Source organism: Pinus tabuliformis, chromosome 4_2 (assembly GCF_031772625.1).
Source record: "Pinus tabuliformis cultivar Carrire ecotype Pingquan chromosome 4_2, CPIR1, whole genome shotgun sequence".
In the NCBI taxonomy this organism is placed as follows: Eukaryota; Viridiplantae; Streptophyta; class Pinopsida; order Pinales; family Pinaceae; genus Pinus; species Pinus tabuliformis.
The window spans coordinates 388,550,726-388,572,277 of NC_142304.1; the positions used below are offsets into that span (position 1 = coordinate 388,550,726).

At 34.2% G+C, this 21,552-nt stretch overlaps 1 protein-coding gene across 1 annotated transcript in view; it reads right to left on the bottom strand.

Annotated features, from left to right (window-relative positions):
* The window catches only part of LOC149169595 (uncharacterized), a 79,853-nt gene extending 58,548 nt beyond the window's left edge, over positions 1–21,305 (bottom strand). The window contains exons 1-3 of the mRNA XM_089425267.1: positions 20,915–21,305; positions 20,432–20,721; positions 19,738–20,232 (exon numbers count right to left, since the gene is read on the bottom strand). Of these exons, the coding sequence (XP_089281393.1) occupies positions 19,738–20,232; positions 20,432–20,721; positions 20,915–21,305 (1,176 nt within the window). The remainder of the gene's footprint in view (positions 1–19,737; positions 20,233–20,431; positions 20,722–20,914) is intronic.
* Between the last annotated feature and the right edge of the window lie 247 nt (positions 21,306–21,552).

Sequence of the window (21,552 nt, forward strand, 5' to 3'; positions counted from 1 at the left end):
TTCTTCTATATGCATGTGTTTCAATGATGTATTGTTGTACTTGTGTATTTGATTTATTCTGATCCTTGAATCAATTATGAATGTATGCTTCTTGTAGTTTCCCTCTCTTGTCATTTTGCAGGATCTTGGTGTAGCTGGGCCCGTGAAAGAGCAAGCAGCAAGGAGAGAAGATTGGATCAACCATTAGCGGAAGACATCGGTTAGTGGATCTCTTTCTCCCTCCTTTTACTTTCATAAAGAAGAAATCTTAGATAGCTTTGCTTCGATTGTTGCTGAGGAACTATCACCCTTAGAGTGGGATAGGGTCATTCCGTATTGGATACTTTTCCCTACAACATGGGGTACTCGCCAGAAATGGTGGGGGAAAAGAAAATTTTGGAACCATAATTATTGTCGTGTCGGCAGTATGTCGCTCTTGAACATGGAAATTGTCTGCTTTCGTGTCCGGGTGGGGATATCTCATCTCATTTTTCACTGGCCTCCGTGGATTTGGGTAATCCTATTTGACCTCTCATCTGCTCATTGCCTCGTCACCATGACCTCTGATCCATTAATGTCAAATACTGCCAATTCCACTGTCGTGCTGCCGATATGTTCAAGAGAAGTTGACCTCTGAAAAGAAACAACCTCCATCTGATAGTTCACATGATCTTGATTCACAACATTATCTCTCTGTCTCATGTCGATGATGTGGGAAACATTATGGCCCACCTTCGATCAAGGTCACTTCCTGTCGACTTCAGCTCATTATCCAGGAAGCTGATCTAGAGACTCCCTTTCGGTGCCTTGGAGCCTGCATGCCTCAATGGCAAGTTCTTCGTGTTCGACGTGAGGTTTTCATCATTGGCCTCCGATCGAATGATTCTATAGGTGTTCAACGTCAGATCACTAATTCGCACGCCGTAGATTGTACCTGTAGTACCTTGAGGGCCATTGTCATTATTGGTGGTACCTCTCGCGTCTGTTAACAGTTTCAAATATTGACTGGTAATCAGACGATGTTCATGCATGTTCGACTTCAGCTCATATATTCGCATGTTTGAACTTGTACTTTTGTTCGAGTCGAGATGGAGCGCAAGACCCTGGATTGTGTCTGTTGTAATCTAGGCGTGATTCTTGATACATGACTCATTCACTGGATGGCTGCGACCATGCCTGAGTCGATTCATTGATCCTAATCAGATGGCTGCGTCCATACTATGGATCTAGATTATTATGTACTCTCTTATGGATGGCTACGACCATACCACGTACATCATGTACTTGAGCTATGAGTCGTATCTCTCAATGCAGATCCTCGGCGGCAGCTACATGTGTTCTTGTAAAGCATTTCACCCCTCTCCCTCTCTCAGGCCTCATGCTTTAGGGGGCATCTGTTACACAGTAATTTGTCACCATTGGTCACCGTCCCTATCGCCCCGTTTCCGTACGTTGGAGAACGCATTCCGGGACCTGTGAGCAGTGACATAACCTAAAAACACTTGCATTATGTTCCCCTGAGTATGTACTTCATGTTCCCTGAAGACACCTTCTGCAAATTATCCTTGAAAAGTGCCCTTTTTCCATTGGCGCAAGTCCACAGTGTCTTACCCGCGCCAATCCCTGAGATCCTCAAAAGGGGGTGCGACCATTGGCACTCTGTCTTAGAACAACACTCGCGCCAACCAAGTTTGGTAATGATTTTTGACAAACGCGCGCCCATATGTTTTTTCCCTTTAGATCACGAAGTCTTTTGAGGATAAAATCCATCTGATAGAGGTCGAGAGTCATCATCTATCCTTGACATCTATCCACAGCGGCTTTTCAGAGATAATGTCAATCCACAATGGGTGTCTTGGTGCATTGAATCTTCCTCCCCTCTCCATCTATAAAAGTCTGTCCTCATGCATTAGACAAGCTAGTTTTTGGGAGTCTTTCAGTAATGCTAGTTGTGATTATGCTTGTCTTGAGTGATAGTAAGAGTCTTGAAGCATAAGGAGGTTATGCTGTCGGAAATCTGAGAGAGAAGAGGTCTATTGCAAGACATACACAGTTGCTCGCCCAGCCAGAGGAGAGGTTCAACGTCAGAACCTTGGTTGTATCTTTCTCTGTCTATTATTCATTAATAAACGACTGTTGTTATGGTTCCAATCTCATTGTTTATTATGATGATGTTTGATTTATTTCCTTTCTGACTGAAATATAGTTGTACTTTGGTGGATTTTATGCTTGTATTCGCTTCGTTCTTTGCATGTGCAGGTGTCCGTTCGCGAGGATCGCAAGGATTGTGACCTGCTGGAGCAAGGGAGCGGGAGTATCAACTCTGCTTCGACATTAACGTTGGACTCTAGGTTGGTTCTCGTAATTCACCTTCAGTATACAACTAGGAACTTGCATAGTAGCGTGAATTGATTGTGGCTAGACTTATTTTAGGCTAGTGGGATCGCCTCTGTCCGCAGAGGGGATTTACCTATCCAACACCTGTAATTATTCTTGCTGACACTGCTTGATCCTGCTCTTCCTTGCTTTCTCCTTGCTTTCCTTTCTTTCCCTTTGCTTGCTTTTCCTTCCTTGCTCCAAAGCTCGAGTGCTCCAAGAAAATTCTAAGTGTCCAAGAGTGAGAGAAAGAGAGAATAATGAGAGAGCTCCAAAACTAAACTAACCAAGCTTTCCAACTAATCCTCAGAAGCCTTTTTATCAATGAGGCCTCTATTTTCTTCAATTTCCATTATTTTCCTTCATTTTCCTCCTCACATGCAACTTGTGACCTCTCACCTCCTTTTTCTCCTATTTTGCTTTATTTTCATAAAAAAATGTGCCAAAAATGCCTTTTGCCTTTTTAATTCCTTTGTCTTTGCCTTTGCCAATTTCATTTAGCCATAAACACATCCAGTGATGCCCACTGGGGTATCTTTGCCCAACATTCATTTTGGAATAAGTGTCTCTTAACCATGGTCTTATTTTTCCTTTATTAACTTTTATTACATGTAATTTTCACCTAGGTTGTTACATGATTGGTGGGAAAAACATCCTAGTGGGTGTCACTTTCGATTTATTATGGCTAACAAATTAGCAAAGGCATTGGAAAAGGAAAAGATGCATTAATTGGCATTTTATTTATAAAAAGAATGGAAATTAGGAGAAAAGGAATGTGAAAGGTGATATATTTGTATGAGAAGGAAATTAACAGAAAATAATGGAGAATTGAAGAAATTAGAGGCCTCGTCGATAAAAAGGATTATGAGGATTAGTTTATAGACTTTAGTCAGTTCTATGGTGGATCTCTCTCTATTCTCTCTCTCTCATACTCTTGGACACTTAGAGTTTTCTTGGAGCACTCTTGGAGTGTGGCATACTTGGGATTTGGAGAAAGTAGGCAGAGGAAAAGCAAGAAGGTGCAAGAGGACATTGGGATCAACAACTACAACAAGTTTTTCTTGCAGGTACTGAGTTGCATGTATGATTTTCTTGCTAGTTTTGGCAAGCATGGCACATGCATGTGGTTTCTTGGTCATGATCTATAATTGACATGGAGGATATCTTGGATTGATAATTTATTTGCTTAGCCTTGACATTTCCTCGATAGCCATGGTGTTGTGGGTCTTATCTTTTTTTTTGGTTGGTGCTCATGTTCCTTTGGTTGTGGGTTGAGTTATTAGTTCCTAGAAGCCTTGGTTGGACAAATGCTCTGGAATCCCTGCAACAGCTTGGATTAATTTATTAGTCCTGGAAGCCTTGGTTGGACAAACATTGTGGAAGCCCTTGGTGGGTTGAGTTACTAGTCCTGGAAGCCCTAGTTAGGAAAATGTTATAAAAGCTAGACAACAGTTATGGGTTGAGTTACTTATCCTGGAAACCCTAGTTGGAACAAACACTCCGGAGCCTTGGAAATATTGGGTAGAGACAAATCTAGTGTTGGTTAATGATGTCCGATTATGAGGTGGAATAACTAGTCGAGGATTGAGGTGGATTATTCTATGGAATCCGTAGCTTGGTTTTGATTGAGTTGTTTTATGAGATCCCACATTCATGCTTGGAATATCGCACGAGGGTGATTGGGGAAAGAAAGGTTTTGTTCAGCCAATCTATGATCGGGTGGTATATGGAAGTCCCAAACCTGGTTGTATTTTGCATATGTTAATAAGAGCTCCTTTCCTCTTTTATTTGATGGGTAAATATACTTGTTCATATGTTATTCTTATGGTTGTTATATCCATGTTAATTATGTTGGTTATATGTTGGGTATGAGGATGTTTTAAGGTAGTCTTGATGTATGGATCTCAACATGTTTTGATTAGAAAATGAATGAACAATGAATATATTACCTAATAGATGATACTGCAATTATTTTGATAGAGTAACAATGCCTCTTTATGAATCTCAAATAAGTATGAGGCCCCTATGCTCAGATATGTTGGTATGACCTATAGATTACATATTGGTGGCATGTTTGATGAAATGCCTGTCATGGCTAGTAGGGGTCTAGTCATGTCATTAAACAAATGTTTTCATTAGTACTCTTGCCTCAATGTTATTTATCATTTCTAGAAGTTTCATGAAGTTCTAGGTAGTGGCCTAAGTCTTAGCCCTGAAAAAGTGGCACACAATCTGGGTTGTTGGCACAAAACTGCCTAATAAAGGCCACAGTCACATGGATGCTTTGTTGTGAGAGAGGCTAGAGGGTTGTAATCGCATGTATGCCTTGTCATGGGAGTGACTGAGGCTCTAGGGCATTGAAAAGGAAAGTTGTCTAAAGTTTTGGTCACCTGGAAGGGTTGGTTAGCACTTGGAGGTTATGTGGCATGTATGTAAGGTTATATTGGTCTTGTCATGTTGGTTCCACTTCCTTAACTGTACTTGGGGAGTTGAATCATATCATAGTAACTCTTCCTCACATGTTTACCTTGTTAGGCTAGTAACTTGGGTAAATGTGGGAGGAGGATGTTACACCATCAAAAAACCTCCTTTATAGAACATCTCAAGTAGGGACTTTGTTTTCAATGATGCACCATATAAGAATTTTTTCTTTTGTAGGGAAATGATATTTCCAAGTGATTTTCCACCACCATTTGGGATAAAATAGAAATCTGATAACATCTATATAAACATATCCCATCTTTGGAGTATAAATTCGAGGTAGAGAAACATACCAAACCATTTTTTCAGCCCTATTTGATAATCAGACATGACCATATTACAAATCTCTTAAATAATTGTGCCACGATTCTTGAAAGACCACTGGAGTTCCCAAATCAGTGGAAAATATCCAACCCTATCACCAAATGGATGTAGATGTTGGATTGGTTATTTGAGCCAGTTTGGTGATGCCACTAATTCTAAGAAGTTTCATTAAAGGAAGAGGAAGAAGATGGCCCCGACCACTTCCAGGTTAGGGTTCCTAACCAATATGAATAGTGTAATAGCCCTGGGGAAAATTCCATGTAATAAAAAGTAAATAAAGGCAAAACTAATAACCACAGTTGATGGGACACTTATTCCAAGTTGAATGTTGGGCAAGACATCCTAGTGGGTACTCATTTGATTATTTATGGCTAGGGAAATTGGCAAAGGCAATGGCTAAGGCTTTGGAAAGGAAAAATGACATTTTTGGCACATTTATTTATGAAAATAATGGAAATTAGGAGAAAATGAAGGTGAAAGGTCAAAGGTTGCATGTGAGGATGAAATTGAAGGAAAATGATGGAAAATGATGGAAAATAAAGAAAATAGAGGCCTCATTCATAAAAAGGCTTTTGAGGACCAGTGGGTAACCTTTTGTCAGTTGAGTTTTGGAGCTTTCACATTATTTTCTCTCTCTATCTCACTCTTGGACACTTAGAGATTTCTTGGAGAAATTTTGGCATTGGAGCAAGAAAGGAAAAGAAGGCAAGAGGAATCAAATATCAAGCAGGGAAAGGTAGGATCAAGCAGCTACAACAGGCTTCATTGTAGGCATCGACTTGCATGTGTATTTTCCTTGCTACATTTGGCATGCATGGCATGGGTTTGGGGGTGGGTCAAAGTCCCTTATCTTGTAATGGGTATTAGGTATTAGTCCATTGTTTAGTTGAATCCATGGTTTGTGGACCATGGTCTTGTAGTAAGGAAACCTATATAAAGAAGATGTAATACTTTGTCGAAGATAACTAAGCATAGATAAAATTCATAGATTGATCATATTTTCTATCTTGGATTTGTATTTTTGGAGAGGCTCTGCAGTTGAGTTTATGGAGGCCTTGAAGAGTTTATGGCTGAGTGCGTAGACCACCTGTAGCTAGGTGCGCAGGTCAGATAAGTATATGTATTGAAGATCCTTATTAATAAAGAATAAGTTTTCGCAAAGTATTGTGCATATTTCTATGTTCATTATCTATTGTTATAAATATCTCCATGCATGTTTTTTATTGAATTATGAGGAAGAATAAATAATATATTGTCATCTATTATGTTTACGTGTTAAGTACCTATCTGTGAAGTTAATCATCAGCACGAAGTTATTCATGTATGCTAAGTTGTAGATAGTTATAAGACATAAGTGAACACAAGCGCCACACCGTGGATATACATATGGCTGTAGAAACCTGGTTCTAAAACCTCCCATAAATACTTCGAGTGAGACTACAATCTACTTGCAGGTCGTTTCCGAAAGGGCCAGTAGTTGAGGGTTTTTTTGGTCTGCAGTACACTTTGAAACTGGGTCAAGCCCCCTTAAACAAAAAAAAAAAACAAAAGGTAAAACTAACAACCCCATAGTTATCCATGAAATGGAAAGGCTGTGAAAAAGCATTGTCAATCCTAGAAATCCTCCATGCCAATGATGGATCATAACCAAGAAACCACATGCATGTGCCATGCATGCCAAAACTATCAAGGGAATCATACATGAAACTTGGTATCTACAAACAAAACCCACTTTATCTGTTAATCTCATTGTCCTCTTGTGCTTCCCTGATTTTCCTTTGCTTTCTTGCTCTAAATCGCAAGTATGCCACACTCTTCCATGAGTACTCCAAGAAAAAGCTAAGTGTCCAAGAGTATGAGAGAGAGGGAATAGAATGAGAATGCCAAAATACTGAACTAACCAAAGCTAACACTAACAAAAGTTCTTAACTGATCCTTAGAAGCCTTTTTATTAATGACGCTTCTATTTTCTTCATTTTCTATTATTTTCCTTCAATTTCCTCCTCACATGTAACCTGTGACCTTTCACCTTCCTTTTCTCCTATTTCTGTTATTTTCATAAATAAAATGCCAATAAATGACTCATGGATTTCCAAAGCCTTTATCATTCTCTTTGACAATTTCCATAGCCATTAATTAATCACAAGTGATCCTCGTCACTACGTTTTTTCCCAACATTCATCTTGGAATACATGTCCCATGACCTTGGTTATTATTTTTCCTTTGTTAACTTTATTACATGCATTTTTAACCCGAGGTTGTTACAGACCCCCCCCCCCCATCAAAACCGTCTTCAATGTTCAATGACACCTACAACCAGCAAAACCGTTGAAAAGCAAAACATACTTCCCATGGAGCTTTATAACTTAGCTTGTTGCAGTATTTACAATGATCAACCTATTGAAAATAAAACCAACATGATAAACATAAAAACATGACACCCATATCGCTTATTGGAGCTTTATAACACAACTTGTTGCAATATTTATAATGACAACCATACATCATCATATTTTTTTCTAAAAAGAATACCATCAATTAATTGATACTTGGAACATTTCAGACATAGAACTCTTTTATGTTTAACTGATAAATGGTCAGGAGCAATACCATAAATTAAGAAATGTTTATATCTTTGTACCATGTATTTGTTGGAATAGGTACATACATGATTTCTTATTGATTCATTTCAAATTCATTGTAACATCCTATTTTAGAAATAGAACTTTGATCTTCATTTGGATGATATCCTTCTGAATCAACTGATAATTTACATAAACCCTGTCCTTGGATGACCTTAGATGGTTTAATTTCTAAATCATACTCCTGTAATGTAGTCATCCAGTTCTTTCATACGGATAGAACTTCTTCTTGTGAGATATTTTGCCGTAACCCTTGTATAACTGGAATATATTAGATTGATATGAAAAGGTATACTCCTACTCCTAGATATAATATTTTCTTGCAACGTCTCCATCATTTCATTATCCTATGTAAAAGCCTTTTCATCATCATCATGAGGAATATTATCCTCACTATGATAATTCTTAACATAATTATGAAATTCATCACCATCGTTGCTTGGAAAATATTCATTACCATCCTCACTTAAAGGAAATTCTTCACTACCATCGTCTGTGCTTTTGAAATCCTCGCTCGAACAAAATCATTCACCATCTTCATCCACGTTTTTGAAATCCTTGCTTGGAGGATTCAATTCATCATCACCATGACTGCCTTTGAAATGTTAACTTACAGAAAATGCATTATTCACATATGTGCCTCTAAAATTATCATTTGAAAGATATTATTCATCCTCCCCTTCATCACTAGTGCTCTCATAATCTCAAGATTGGGACTAAGTGGAAAATATGACTCTATTCATAATAAAATTATCATTTGTAGGAAATTTTTCATCACTGGTGCTCTCATAATCCTTAGAATTAGGACTAAGTGGAAAATTTCACTCTCTATTCAAAGTAAAATTATCATTTGTAGAAAATTATTCATCCTTTATTTCATCAGTGGTGCTTTCGTAATCCTTAATATTAGGACTAAGTGAAAAAATTGACTCTCTATTTACTAGAATTTCTTCATTCTCCCATTCGTTAGTGGTGCTCTCATAATCCTTAGGATTAGGACTAAGTGGAAACTTTGACTCTCTATTTACTAGAAATTCTTCATCCTCCCCTTCGTCAGTGGTGCTCTCATAATCCTTAGGATTAGGACTAAGTGGAAAATTTGACTCTCTATTTACTGGAAATTCTTCATCCCCCCCTTCACCAGTGGTGCTTTCATAATCCTTAGGATTATAACTAAGTAGAAAATTTGACTCTATATTTACTGAAAATTCTCCATCCTGCCCTTCGTCAGTGGTGCTCTCATGATCTTTAGGATTAAGACTAAGTGGAAAATTTGACTCTCTATTTACTGGAAATTCTTCATCCTACCCTTCGTCAGTGATGCTCTCATAATCCTTAGGATTAGGACTAAGTGGAAAATTTGATTCTCTATTTACAAGAAATTCTTCATCCTGCCCTTCATCAATGGTGCTCTCATAATCCTTAGGATTAGGACCAAGTGGAAAATTTGACTCTTTATTCATAGTGAAAGAATTCATGTTATATTCATCAATATGAATAGAGTTGTTACGTGATGAAGATGTTGATGTTCCAAAAAGAGAAACTTCACTATCAGAAGAATCCATGACTTTCAAACAAAAGATGTTGAATGATACAAATGCACTCTCCCAATGACAATTTATAGCTTAGAGATTGAAAATTTCCCTCTAAATTTTCCCCCAAAAAAATTTGGCCAAAATTTTACCTCCAAAGTTCCCCCGCCCCCCCACAAAAAGTTTTGCCGAAAAATTTCCCTCCAAAAATTTCGTTTGAAATATTTCCCTCCAAAATTTTTCTCTAAAATTTATTTGAAAACATTCTACTAAAATTTTGGTCTTGAAAATTTTGACCCTATTTTCTATTCAAAATTTCCACAAAAATTTTCCTTTAATGCATTCCTTTGAAATTAAAATAAATCTTTTACTTAAATTATTTAACATTAACTAGGTAACTAAATTAATTTTTTATAATTTATATTTTATTTTTTATCCCACATTGAATAAAAGTTAATATAAACCTATAATGTTAACTATATATCATTTTTTCTCAATTTTTAATCCCACATTCAAGAAACGCTAAAGTAATCCTACAATCTTCGCTATATAATAATTTTGTTGTTTCTATTCCTCACATCACATCAAGTCTTCTGGGTTTCGTTAAAAAATTTGGAGCGATTTTGCGAAGGAGTTGCATTGTCATTGATAACACATTCAACAAGAGTTTTTCACATTTCAAGGGTTAGTTTTCCTTCTATTTTGACCATTTTAAGAGGAATTTGGGGAAAATTTGTTGTTTTATGGTTTTGATATTCCAAGACTATTTTTCACTGTTTTTCTTTTTCTCTTCAAGATTTTTTTAAATATCTTAATTTTGGAGAAAAACCACATAAAGCAATCAATTTTTTTTATATTTTTATATAAAAACAAAAAAAAAAAATAAACAAACAAACAACCTCAAATTTGTAGAATTTTTAGGAGAAAAAATAAGAAAATTCATATTTTTTAGGGCTTTGAGATGGAAAAGGCAGTGTTCAATTTTTTTTGGAGGTTTTTTTTTTTTTTAATTTGTCTTGGGGGGCATTTCAATTCGTTGAAACAAAGTAGACCCAAGTACAAATCCCCTTGAGATGACCGATTTGTGGCAAGGAGAGCAATTTGTAAACCCCTGAATTTTACTAGTAGTTACATATCAAGCGGGTTCTTGGGTTCATCTAGGATACCAATAAAAAAACTTATTCCTAAAAAAAACCTATTCCTTAAAAATTAGTTTTTTTTTTAAATAAAAATTAAAAAAATTTGTGCCCAAACGGGGGCTAGCGGACCCTTGACCCCCTACTGAGCCGAGGGGTTGATTCCAGGAATTGGGCCTTCCATCCAATGCGAGGCTAAGGGCCTGCGAGCGCCCGTTGGGCACAAGACACCTTAAACCAACAAGACAACATGTGCTTACTGAGACTAACTCGAAGGTTGAGAGCGACAAGTGCGAAAGTATATGTCTCCGAAAGACTGTGATGACACTTGCGCGACAATGTTCACAACTTTGTGTGTGAGTGTGACTGATGTCAACAAAGCGAAAACAAATCATAAACACAAACACAAAAGGGGAAGTCGACAAGGGTGTGAAAACTTGACAAGAGCTCATGGGATGAGCCCGAGTGTTTGCGACCATCAAGGAGGAAAAAACCAAGGAAGGCTCTGAAATTTGGATGCAGGCCAAAATTTTGGAGTGTGTTATAGCCGCTACAACATTACCCTATTGGTAACCCATGTCATGTCAATAAGCCCCACGTTGCTCAAGTCCTTGAACACTGAATTTGTTAAACATAAATTTATTTTAAAAAAAATGTTTTAATTTATTTTTGTTGTTTTTTTCTCTACTTCAAAATTAAATTTTAAGTGTTTTTTTTTTAGAATTAAATTTTAAGGTCCTTTTAATATTAAAAAAAAAAATAATAATAATAATAATAATAATAATAATTATAATATTTTTTTTTGTTTCTCTTTTAATATTTGGAGTGTTTTTTAATTAAAATAGGAAGAACATATTTAATTTTTAAATGTTTTTTGTTTTGCTTGTTTAATTAAAATATTTTTTTTTAATTAACACACACACACACAGAAGGTCTCTATGAATGTTTCTGGAATAAGGGCAGCAATTACATCATCTAAAGTTGCAGTTGGACACTTTATGAATATTGTTGAAAATATCCGAATTGAAACACATGATAAAATTCAAGCAACTAGCTTATCAAATACATTGAGATTATTTCAAAATGGAAGAATACACGATAAATAAATAAAAGAAAATTCATATGGCATGTTAAATATAGAGAAAGCAATGAATGTGTACATATTTATCTACATTGTGGTATGATTATCTTTGGTGAACCATATGAGGTGATGGACAAAGTACGAGACATATTTTTAATGTCTAATACATACACTATTTATGTACATACAAAACTACCCAAAACACGTGAAAAAGTTATATATCATCTCTTAAAAGCCAAGTATGACACATATGAAGAATCTACAAAGTTGTGTGAAAAAATTTCACCCAACTTTGCAAATAACGTTGTAAGTATACTTATTATATTTGTGTGTTATGCATCATTGTAATTATCATTATATTTTTTATAATTTTTTTATCATTGACATATTATATTTTGTTTGATATGATTTTGATGAGAGTCTTTCAATTATGTTGAAGAGTATTTATTATCTAGAATCAAATATTATGAATGTGACTAGCAATTTCCACACAAAGACAAAAGAAGAAAGGAGAAAGAAGAAAAAACAATAGCTCATGAAACTACAATAATACATACATGAGATCGACAAAGAAACACTAAAGTGGATCAATCTAGTAAAGTTAGACATGTTACTTTTGAAGATGTGGAAGTTTACGTTGAAGCTTAAAGATTCGTTGCCATTAATGAAGATGAGATTAGCATTGTTGTTGAAAAGGAGAAAAGTTATAAAACACCAAAAAAATAAATTCACATGGATGTCTCTCTACCAATTGATGAAGAGGAGATTGTTTATCTACAAGAAAATATGTTAACCGGTAAGAGAAAGAAACCAAAATGTGGTCAATCTATAAAATATGTGGGCACCAGTGAAGATCAGAGTGAAAACTTTAAAGGCATCAGGGAAATCATAACACCGAATGTTGATTTAGAAGATGGAATTATTAAAACAAAACAAAATGTCATTTGAGATTAGTTGATGAAGAATAATTTAATTAATGGCGGCAAAACATTTCAACTCAATGTTAGCCAATTCTATAAGTCAAATGAAAGACAATCTAAATATCAAATTAGAAAGCCACATCACCTACATGTCCATAACTTGAAACATCGATTAGGTATAATCCATATGCACATGTGGTTGATTATGTGGTTCTCGTTGATATAATTAAATTTCCTAACAAAGAGCCATTTGAGAAGACAATATGTTTTGAATACAAATATTATGTAATTGGGGGGCACCATTTTGCAGAGGCTAGAATACAATTGATCGAGGAATATCCCAATAACTTGCTTTTTAAAATATTGAGATGTATCATTTATGCGAGTTTAACAGAAATAAAAGCAAAGTTATTGGCATGGGATCATAATACAAATAATGAGTACATGATTTCTTTGACTTTCATCCAAAGGGTTGGATTTATTCATAGTGAATTTCAAGAAAAATGTGGTGGGAACAAGGAAAAAGTCAGTCTAGACTTTCAAAAGGAATGTTGTATGAAAATAAGTTATCAAATTGAAAAAAAATCAATTCAAAATGTGGAAAAGTAAATTCAAATTTATTCAAAGGTATGTATAATATTTTCTAATTGGCAGTTAGAACTAGGGAGTTATGTGAAATGATTGATGAGATTTTCAACATGTGGGAGAATATTTCCATAAAAAATCAAAAGGTTCAAAAGTCTAAACCCTTAATATGTACCAACAGTAAGATCGGTCCTGAAATTAAGCATATTCCAGATGATATGGCTATCACACCTTAGAGAACAATGCAAAGAGTAAAGGATGTTAAACATTTCAAATCAATATTATCTCTTGTGAAGTCGGGTGAATTATCATTGCATGAAAAGTGCTTGGAATTTCAAAAGTAAGTTTGTTGAATTGTTTTTTTTTTTTATTATTATGATTTTATTTTAAATATAACATATTGTTGTTGGTAGTATTTGTTATATATATATATATCACTATATTAATAATTTTTATTTTATTTATTCAATTATAAGGTTTATATGAAAATACAAGAACATATGGTTAAAATGTTGAATAAAGAGAGTTGGGATGATGTTGTATACAGCTACCTAGAATCAAGTTTTACAACAATACTTAAATATTTTTATCTTGCATTCAAAAAAGTGTGTTGATTTATACATTTATTTTATTCATATGTAAACTATTTTTATTTTATTACTTATACATATATTTGTTTATTTCATTAAAAATGTTGAAGAAGGATGCAGATAGAGTATCGAATAGTTTCAAAAGTTTATTGAAAAAATTAAGTTTGAAAGGTTGAGAAAGCAACATCTTAGGAATGTTGAATTTGATCCTCGTCTTAGTCATTTCATTTAGAATGGGTTCAAAACTATCCATGAATATCAAATAATACAAGGTGATTGTGAAGACATTGCAAAACTCATACCTAAAAGGGAAAATGCCCTACTTATTGCAGATAGTCCTCATGGTTTCAAATTTTCAAACATTGGATATGATAGTGGGCCTTATATTTATTGAAGTTTTAATAAAGTTTTTACAAGCTTTCAAGAAGTCACAACATCACCACTTTGGAGATTTGTGACATTTCATTAAGACACAAATTTTAATGTTATTATCAAGCTTCAAGGGAAACACAAATTCAAGGATGCAACTTACATGCTAAGACATTGAAATTGTATGTTTGATTAATGTTAAAAAAAATTATTTATGTAAAAATTAATTGAATTTTTACTATGTCATGTTATAGGCAAAAGTCAAATCTTATTGGTTGCGGAGATCAACCAATTATGAGTTATTGTGAGTTCATCCATGTTGAATGTTTGACAAAAGACTATAACTAAAAGCATATTCTTCTAAATCGAATAGATGGAAAGATTCCTAGCCAAGTATTGGTTCAAGAAAACTAACATATGAGAATAAATATGCAAAATGAGAGATAGTTAACATTTATCAAAAACCACATGCATTGATTAACTATCTTATAGATTTATTTTAAAATGAAGGAGATTGGGTTTTGAATTTATTCTTAGGTTCAAATAAGTTTTATTATATAAAAATGAATTTCAATATTTTTTTCATGTATTTATACTAATTTACATAATTATTTCTTTTTTGCTTGATGATTAGGTACAACACTAGCATGTTGCCTACAAAAAGAAATAAATTGCATTGTCATTGAAAAAGGCTCACTACAATGCAGTTTTATTCAGCAAAAAAATAATTCTCTTCAATTTCTTCCAAATGCAATGCAAAAAGTTGGTTTGAGGAAAGGAGATTTTAATAAATCATGTATGGTAGAAAAAGAAAAGGAACCTCAACCACCGTTAGATGGAATGATTGGAAAATGAAACTTTGGGAGATTTGCAGACATCAAAGATCCATTAAAAGAGGAAAATGACCAAACTAAAGCACAAAATATTATAGAAGAAGACAATAATGAAGCTCTAGAAGATGATGAACACGGACTATATTAATTGACTGATTAAATTTAAGTTATACTTGCGAGAACTATCCATTAGTTATACTTGTAATGTTTTGACTTTAAAATTTTATGACAAAAATGAGTATTCAATTATTGCTATTATATATCTAATATCTGTATTATTTGATTTTCACTTTAATTTTAATGTGAATCATTAATTTTTGTAAAAAAAATTGTGATTGTTATTAACTTTTGACATAAAATTCATAAAATATGCTATTTTTTAAAGTTTTTTTTTGTTAAAATTCTCATAAATATTGTTTATTTGACATGTAATTTTTAACAAAAAAAAATGTCTTAAAATGTGTATTTTTTTATTATATCTATATTCAAAATGTGTATTTTTGTGTTAAATGTTTAAAGTTGTTGTTTTTTTAGCAATAATTATTTGATATGCATTGAAATATTAATTATAGATACATAAATATATAGAAAATCCTAACTTTAAAATATTAACCCATTTTTTTTAACTATGCGAAAAACAAAGATTTCATTACCAAAAAAATTGAAAAGAAAAACAAAAAAACACAAACTTGAAGAACACTTAAAAACAATTATCTCAGGGAAGAAGAAGAAGAAGAGGACGACATTAGAAAATTTAAAGTGTCAAAAATAAGTCCTCTAAAAAAAAGAGTTGATGTTACATCACCACTTTTCAAAATCAACATGAAAATCACTAACATTTAAAAAAATGTGCATACTTGATACATAAGAAAATTTAAAGTGTCAAAATATGCTCCAAAAAAAGTGCATTGTGAATCAACTCTTTTCAAAATCGGATTATTTTTTTGCTACCTCAAAAAAATTGACACTTGGTAAATTTCTCATTTCATCGATAACTATGTTACTTGACAAAGAAAAGATTACATATTAATATAATATATATAAACATAATATTTAAATTAGTATTTTTTTAATTGATCACCTGAACCAATATACACTTAGAGTCAATACCCCTATTGCCACTTTTTGTCATTGGAAACCAAACTAATTGTGAAATCTAATATTTTTAGTAATATAATCAACAAAGATTAAACAAACACATAAATAATGAACTAATTAGTGAGCTAGGATGTGTTGAGTATTGAGCATATCTAGTCTATATAATAGTGTACAAAAATAGCCTAGAGGCCTCATATGAAACCATAAAATACTAATAAAAGCCAAACAACTAATTGTTGTGCAATGAGTAAGACTAACACTAGCCTACATCCATTTTAACGTTGGATCTACCAAGTCTTGAGAGGAATCATATCTCTTTCGACTCTAAAAGAGGTTTGCATGTCAAAATATTTGATCTCTCTCTGCGCTTGGTAGATTTGAAGTTAAGATGGATCTAAAGTGGTTTAATTTCCCATTTTAAATAGCCTATGTTGCACATGAATATCATGGTTCAATACCATGTGTCATTTTAATTTTTATTATTATTTATTTTACAGAGTTATTTTTATTTTTATTTATTTTGACCAAGTCAGAGTGTTTACAATACATTATATTACATTACAACATCTCTACCATACTGGGATGGAAATTATCTCTCGGCACAATGAAAACAAAATATGTTAGCCATTGAAACCAGTTGGGAGGAAGTGGACATGTTGATCGAATCTGTCCGAGAGCCCAGAGAGGCTAGGCAGGCTAGGCATTTCCTACGAATGACGAATGATTCAATTCACGCTAACCAAAGGACCATATTGCAATGCTCAACCTACAAATCATCCATCTATAAAAGAATCTTGTGTTTTTCCTCATGCCTCTCAAGGAGGACTTTGGTGTCCCTGGTATCCAACACTCGGTCGTAAATAGAAGCCACTACTTTAACATCAATGAATTTATCCTTGTCATCTAAAACCTATGTGAATGCTTGTTGAATTTCCTCTTGGATCTCATATGGGTTGTGCAAGTGAAAACATCAAGTTTTTGTATGAACTAAAACCTATGTGAATGCTTATTGAATTTCCTCTTGGATCTCAAGGGGGTTGTGCAAGTGAAAACATCGAGTTATTGTATGAGCCCGAAGGCAAGCCCAAGCACTGTCTTTGGCTCTATTCAAGGCTCCTATATGACTACGAGGTCATTGTCCAGGGCGGGAGGAAAAGGCAAAGAGTTACCATTCAAAACGATGAAAGGGTGGCAAAGCAATTGAGATGGATCCATAAACATAATCCAAACAAAAAAAGAGCGATCAAGAGGTAAAAGCCTCGAAAAGAGGACACCATTGAAAAAATAGGGGGTTGGGCAGACGTTACCAAACAATTAAAAAAGGACTAGCACCGAAACGACGAGAGTGTGCCAGCAAGAAAAAGAACAATGCTAAATGCCCGTAACTCAGCACGATTGGTAGGCTTCCGAGGCAATCTATTTGTGAATGCATTGAAATAGTCAAAAGAGAAGGTTCGTTTAAAGTGGACTGTTTTTCCATGACAATGAGTTCTGTGAATGGGTGGTTATTTTCATTTTATAGGATAACACCACCGAAACTTGAAACTAAAATATTATTTTTTCTATTAGCAAATTAAAATCATAATAAATAAATTTTTAATTTATTTTAAAATATCAACTTTTTTATTGATAAATTAAAACCATAATAAATAAATAATCGAGAAAAACAAAAGTACAATATCACTCCCTTTTAATTAGATGAACCGTAACTACCAATCAAGGAAATTCAAACAATAAAAAATCTCTGCTACAGTTGCCACAGAAATGGACAGTGAATTAAAACATAAATTGGTAAAATGAGATATTTTTGAAACCTTTCACAACGCTCAAACCTCAACCAAACAGGTCAATTTGTGATTAGGAGAATACGATGGCAAACGGCGGACTCCAAAAAGTGAATCCATTCATTGCTTCTTATTCTTCTTTTGGTACACGTGTAGTTTATGCCATGGGTATCAAAGCATAGTTTGCCACGTGTTAAGTAGAGAATCAATAAGTTTGGTCTGAATGCCGATTGGTGGTGATGTTTGGAAAGTGAAACTTTTATGGTACACCATTACGCTCGTTGTCCAAATATCAAAATAAGAAAATTATTAATGGCGTTCTTGGTTTAACAAAGAAATAATATTTTTTTTTGTTGTATTTAAATGTTTTTTTAATAGTGAAAATGGATTTAAAAATTATGGCTTATTTAAAATTTTGAAATTTCATAGTTATAATCTAGATTTTAAACATTTCCACGGAATTTTTGCAAAGCCATGGTAAATTTCTCTTTCTTTCCTATGCGAAAACATGGCATGTTTGGACTACCCTAATCATTTTCCTATGCGAAAACATGGCATGTTTAGACTACCCTAATCATTAAATTTTGAAGAGAGATTTTATGGATTTTTGAATGAAGTTTGGGTGGAGATATTAAAAAGATGATTTTGGGGTGAATTTTTAACATCAAATGTAAGTATTATTTTTAAGGATTTTAAGTTATATTAATACGATTTATCTATATTATTATTTTAAAAAGTTATATGATACATTGTATCTAAAGTTAAATGATATATTTATTATTATTTATAAAGTTTAAATCGCCTTGATTAACATATAGGTTCACTCAGAGGTGTATATGGCAGTGCGAATGCACCTATAACAACCCAATTATCAATATAGTGGTAATAGTGAGACTAGCGAATGGATTCACCTAAACATATATAGTGATAATAATGAGAATAAATTTATATCAACCCAATTGTCAATATAGTGGTGATAGTTGAAATAAATTTATATCAACCCAATTGTCAATATAGTGGTGAGAGTTGAAATAAATTTATATCAACCCAATTGTCAATATACTAGTGCTAGTTGAAATAAATTTAAAAAATAATATATTATTATGATTAATTTAAAATTATGTATATCATTATTTAAATAAGTTAACCAACACATTATACATTGTATTTAAGATGAAAGGATAATTTACTTACCATTGTATATATATATATATATATTAATAGAGAAGTAATTATATCAATATAGTATATGTTTGATTAATAAGGGGAGGTGTTTATTCGTGAAACCATTTTTATTAGTTTATATTTGATAAAGGTCTTTTATAGTGATGGTAGCCAATGAGTTGAGTAGCTATTGTTTTATATATATATACAGCTTAGTATCACTTCACTATCAATTCAATGCAGAACCCATGATTACGTTAGTCAATTCAAAACACCATCTCAATGATTAAGTAAAGACAGATTTATGTTTTTATTTTTAGTTTTTAAAATTATAAATTATGAAATAATTTTTTTTTCATGAGATTGAGATTAAATAGTTTTCTCATATAAAAGATGGAGTTGTTTTTAGTAGATTTTTTGGATTTTTCGGAATTGGTTGGAAAAAATTGAGGTGAAATCTTGATTTGTATTATTTAAATTAGTTTTTTGATTATATATGGATTCAGTATGTGGAAAACCCCTAGGACACTTCGATTGCACAAGATTATCAATCAAGCTTATGATTTCCACAAATTCTTGCCAGATTTTAGAGAAATTAGACCGGAAAAACCTACCGTAAAAGCTTCCAAAAAAATCGCAAGAAAAACAATTCCATAAAAATCAACCATTCTGGTTCTAAAAAAATAACTTTTCAGGAATTCATTTTATACTGACAATTTATTGCCCATACACCTTGAAGATACAAGCAATAAGAAAGCAAATCCCATCACCAACTCCACTTTCTAGAGTTTTAATATTTAGAATCAATTTACACATACGAGTGTTGTTGTTATATTTTCATACGATAACCCCACGTTCCCAAGGTAGCAGTTCAAGGTTCCAGTTTTCGATGTTGGGCCAGTGGTACATGTGCTCATCGGGCGCCGCCACTTCCATGTATGGATTCCAACATTTAAACTGCAGTGTCGATGATGGATTCCCACTGTTTTGCCTCTTCGCAGGGTAGACAGACGAGGCTTCTTCGCAGTTGAAACCCATTGACATTGACACGTGACTTCTGGTCTCGCAGGAATTTAAATGCTGGGGCAATACCTGGAGGCTGGACGACGGGTCCACATAGGACAGGGCCGCGTTGCTGGCATCTGACATGTCATGGCTCGGAAAGCTGTCCACAAACAGATCGTCGCTCTGAAACAGCCCAGAGAAGGAACTGAATTTGGGCATAACTGATTCTTGTGGCACGTCAGCAGGTGACGGGGCCTGCAGTTCTGGGTTCGAGAACACCCGGGTAGAATGAGTCGCTTTCTTGTATATCCGGCACAGCACCCAATCGTCCAACTGGAAAAACACAAGCCAGTATCAATTCTTGAAATTCCCATTAAAATTTTCTTTAAAATATATATACATATCTGTATGGTGATTCAAAATATATATACATATCTGTATGGTGATTCAATTGGTAATAGTTGTGATGTAAATTAAAAGATTTTATTTTTAAATCTGGTGAATAAAATTCACTATAAACAACAATTCTTACGCGCAGAGATCGCTTTCTGTTCGTTGGCATGGTTTCAGTGAGGCAGTATTCGTGCATGACCCAACTGGTTTTCAGGCCCTTTGCCGGCCTTCCCTTGAAAAACACCAGGGCTTTCTTCACGCCCACTATCTGCGACGAGGTGGTTCCCGACATGACAGAGATGGGCTTCTCTGTTCCCGTTGCTTTCCAATAGCCAGAGCCGGCGGATCTGTTGGGGCGCGACCCGTTGGGATATTTTCGGTCCCTGGGGCTGAAGAAATACCACTCTTGCTCTCCAAAACAAGCCTTCGCTGAAATCCAGTCAACACATATACACACCGTGAGAAAAAGAAAAAGGGTCTCGTGGAATGTAATTCAGAAAAAAATAACTAAAACCTTCGCGGTTTCAATTTTCTTTGGATGTAAAATTGATTAGGCCAGAGTTCAGACAATCTAGAAATGTTAAAATATATATATAAACCCGGGTTTGGAGGGGATACTCACCGGGCAAATCCCAGGGGTCATGTTTGTACACGTCAATCTCTGCAATAATTGAAGCAGGGAGAGGAGAACAGGAGACCTTGTTCTTCAGGTAATGGATGAGCAGCTCCTCGTCTGTGGGGTGAAATCTGAAGCCCGGCGGCAATTGTGGCAAGACACTGCTGCTGACACGTCCGCTGACAAGGACAGCAACGCGGAATCGATGAAAGTTGGCAACAGCCAACCTGGAGAAACCACGCGTGAGGGCTCCCAGGTGCATGGATTTGGAAAAGAAGAATATGCCGTGGGCACGTCGGGAGATTATGTTGTGAACGTCCAGTACGCTAGTGACAAGTATGCCACGAAAGGGCAATAATTTGATGATGATTGGTTTAAGAGTCCACAGTTTTGCCATGTCACCCTCAGTCAAAGGTCCAAAACGCTTTCTGTCAATCAAGTTTGTTCGATTTGACAAGAGATGCATGGGAAGCTTGATCGCTGACACGCAGATTTAGATTTTTATGTAGATCTCAATATTATGTAATTCTTTATATTGAAATATTGTATATATTATATTGATTTCTTTATTAGTGTTATTAATATTTTTAAAAGTTACATATTAATTTTATATTAGGAATTACATATTTCTATTTTATATTTTT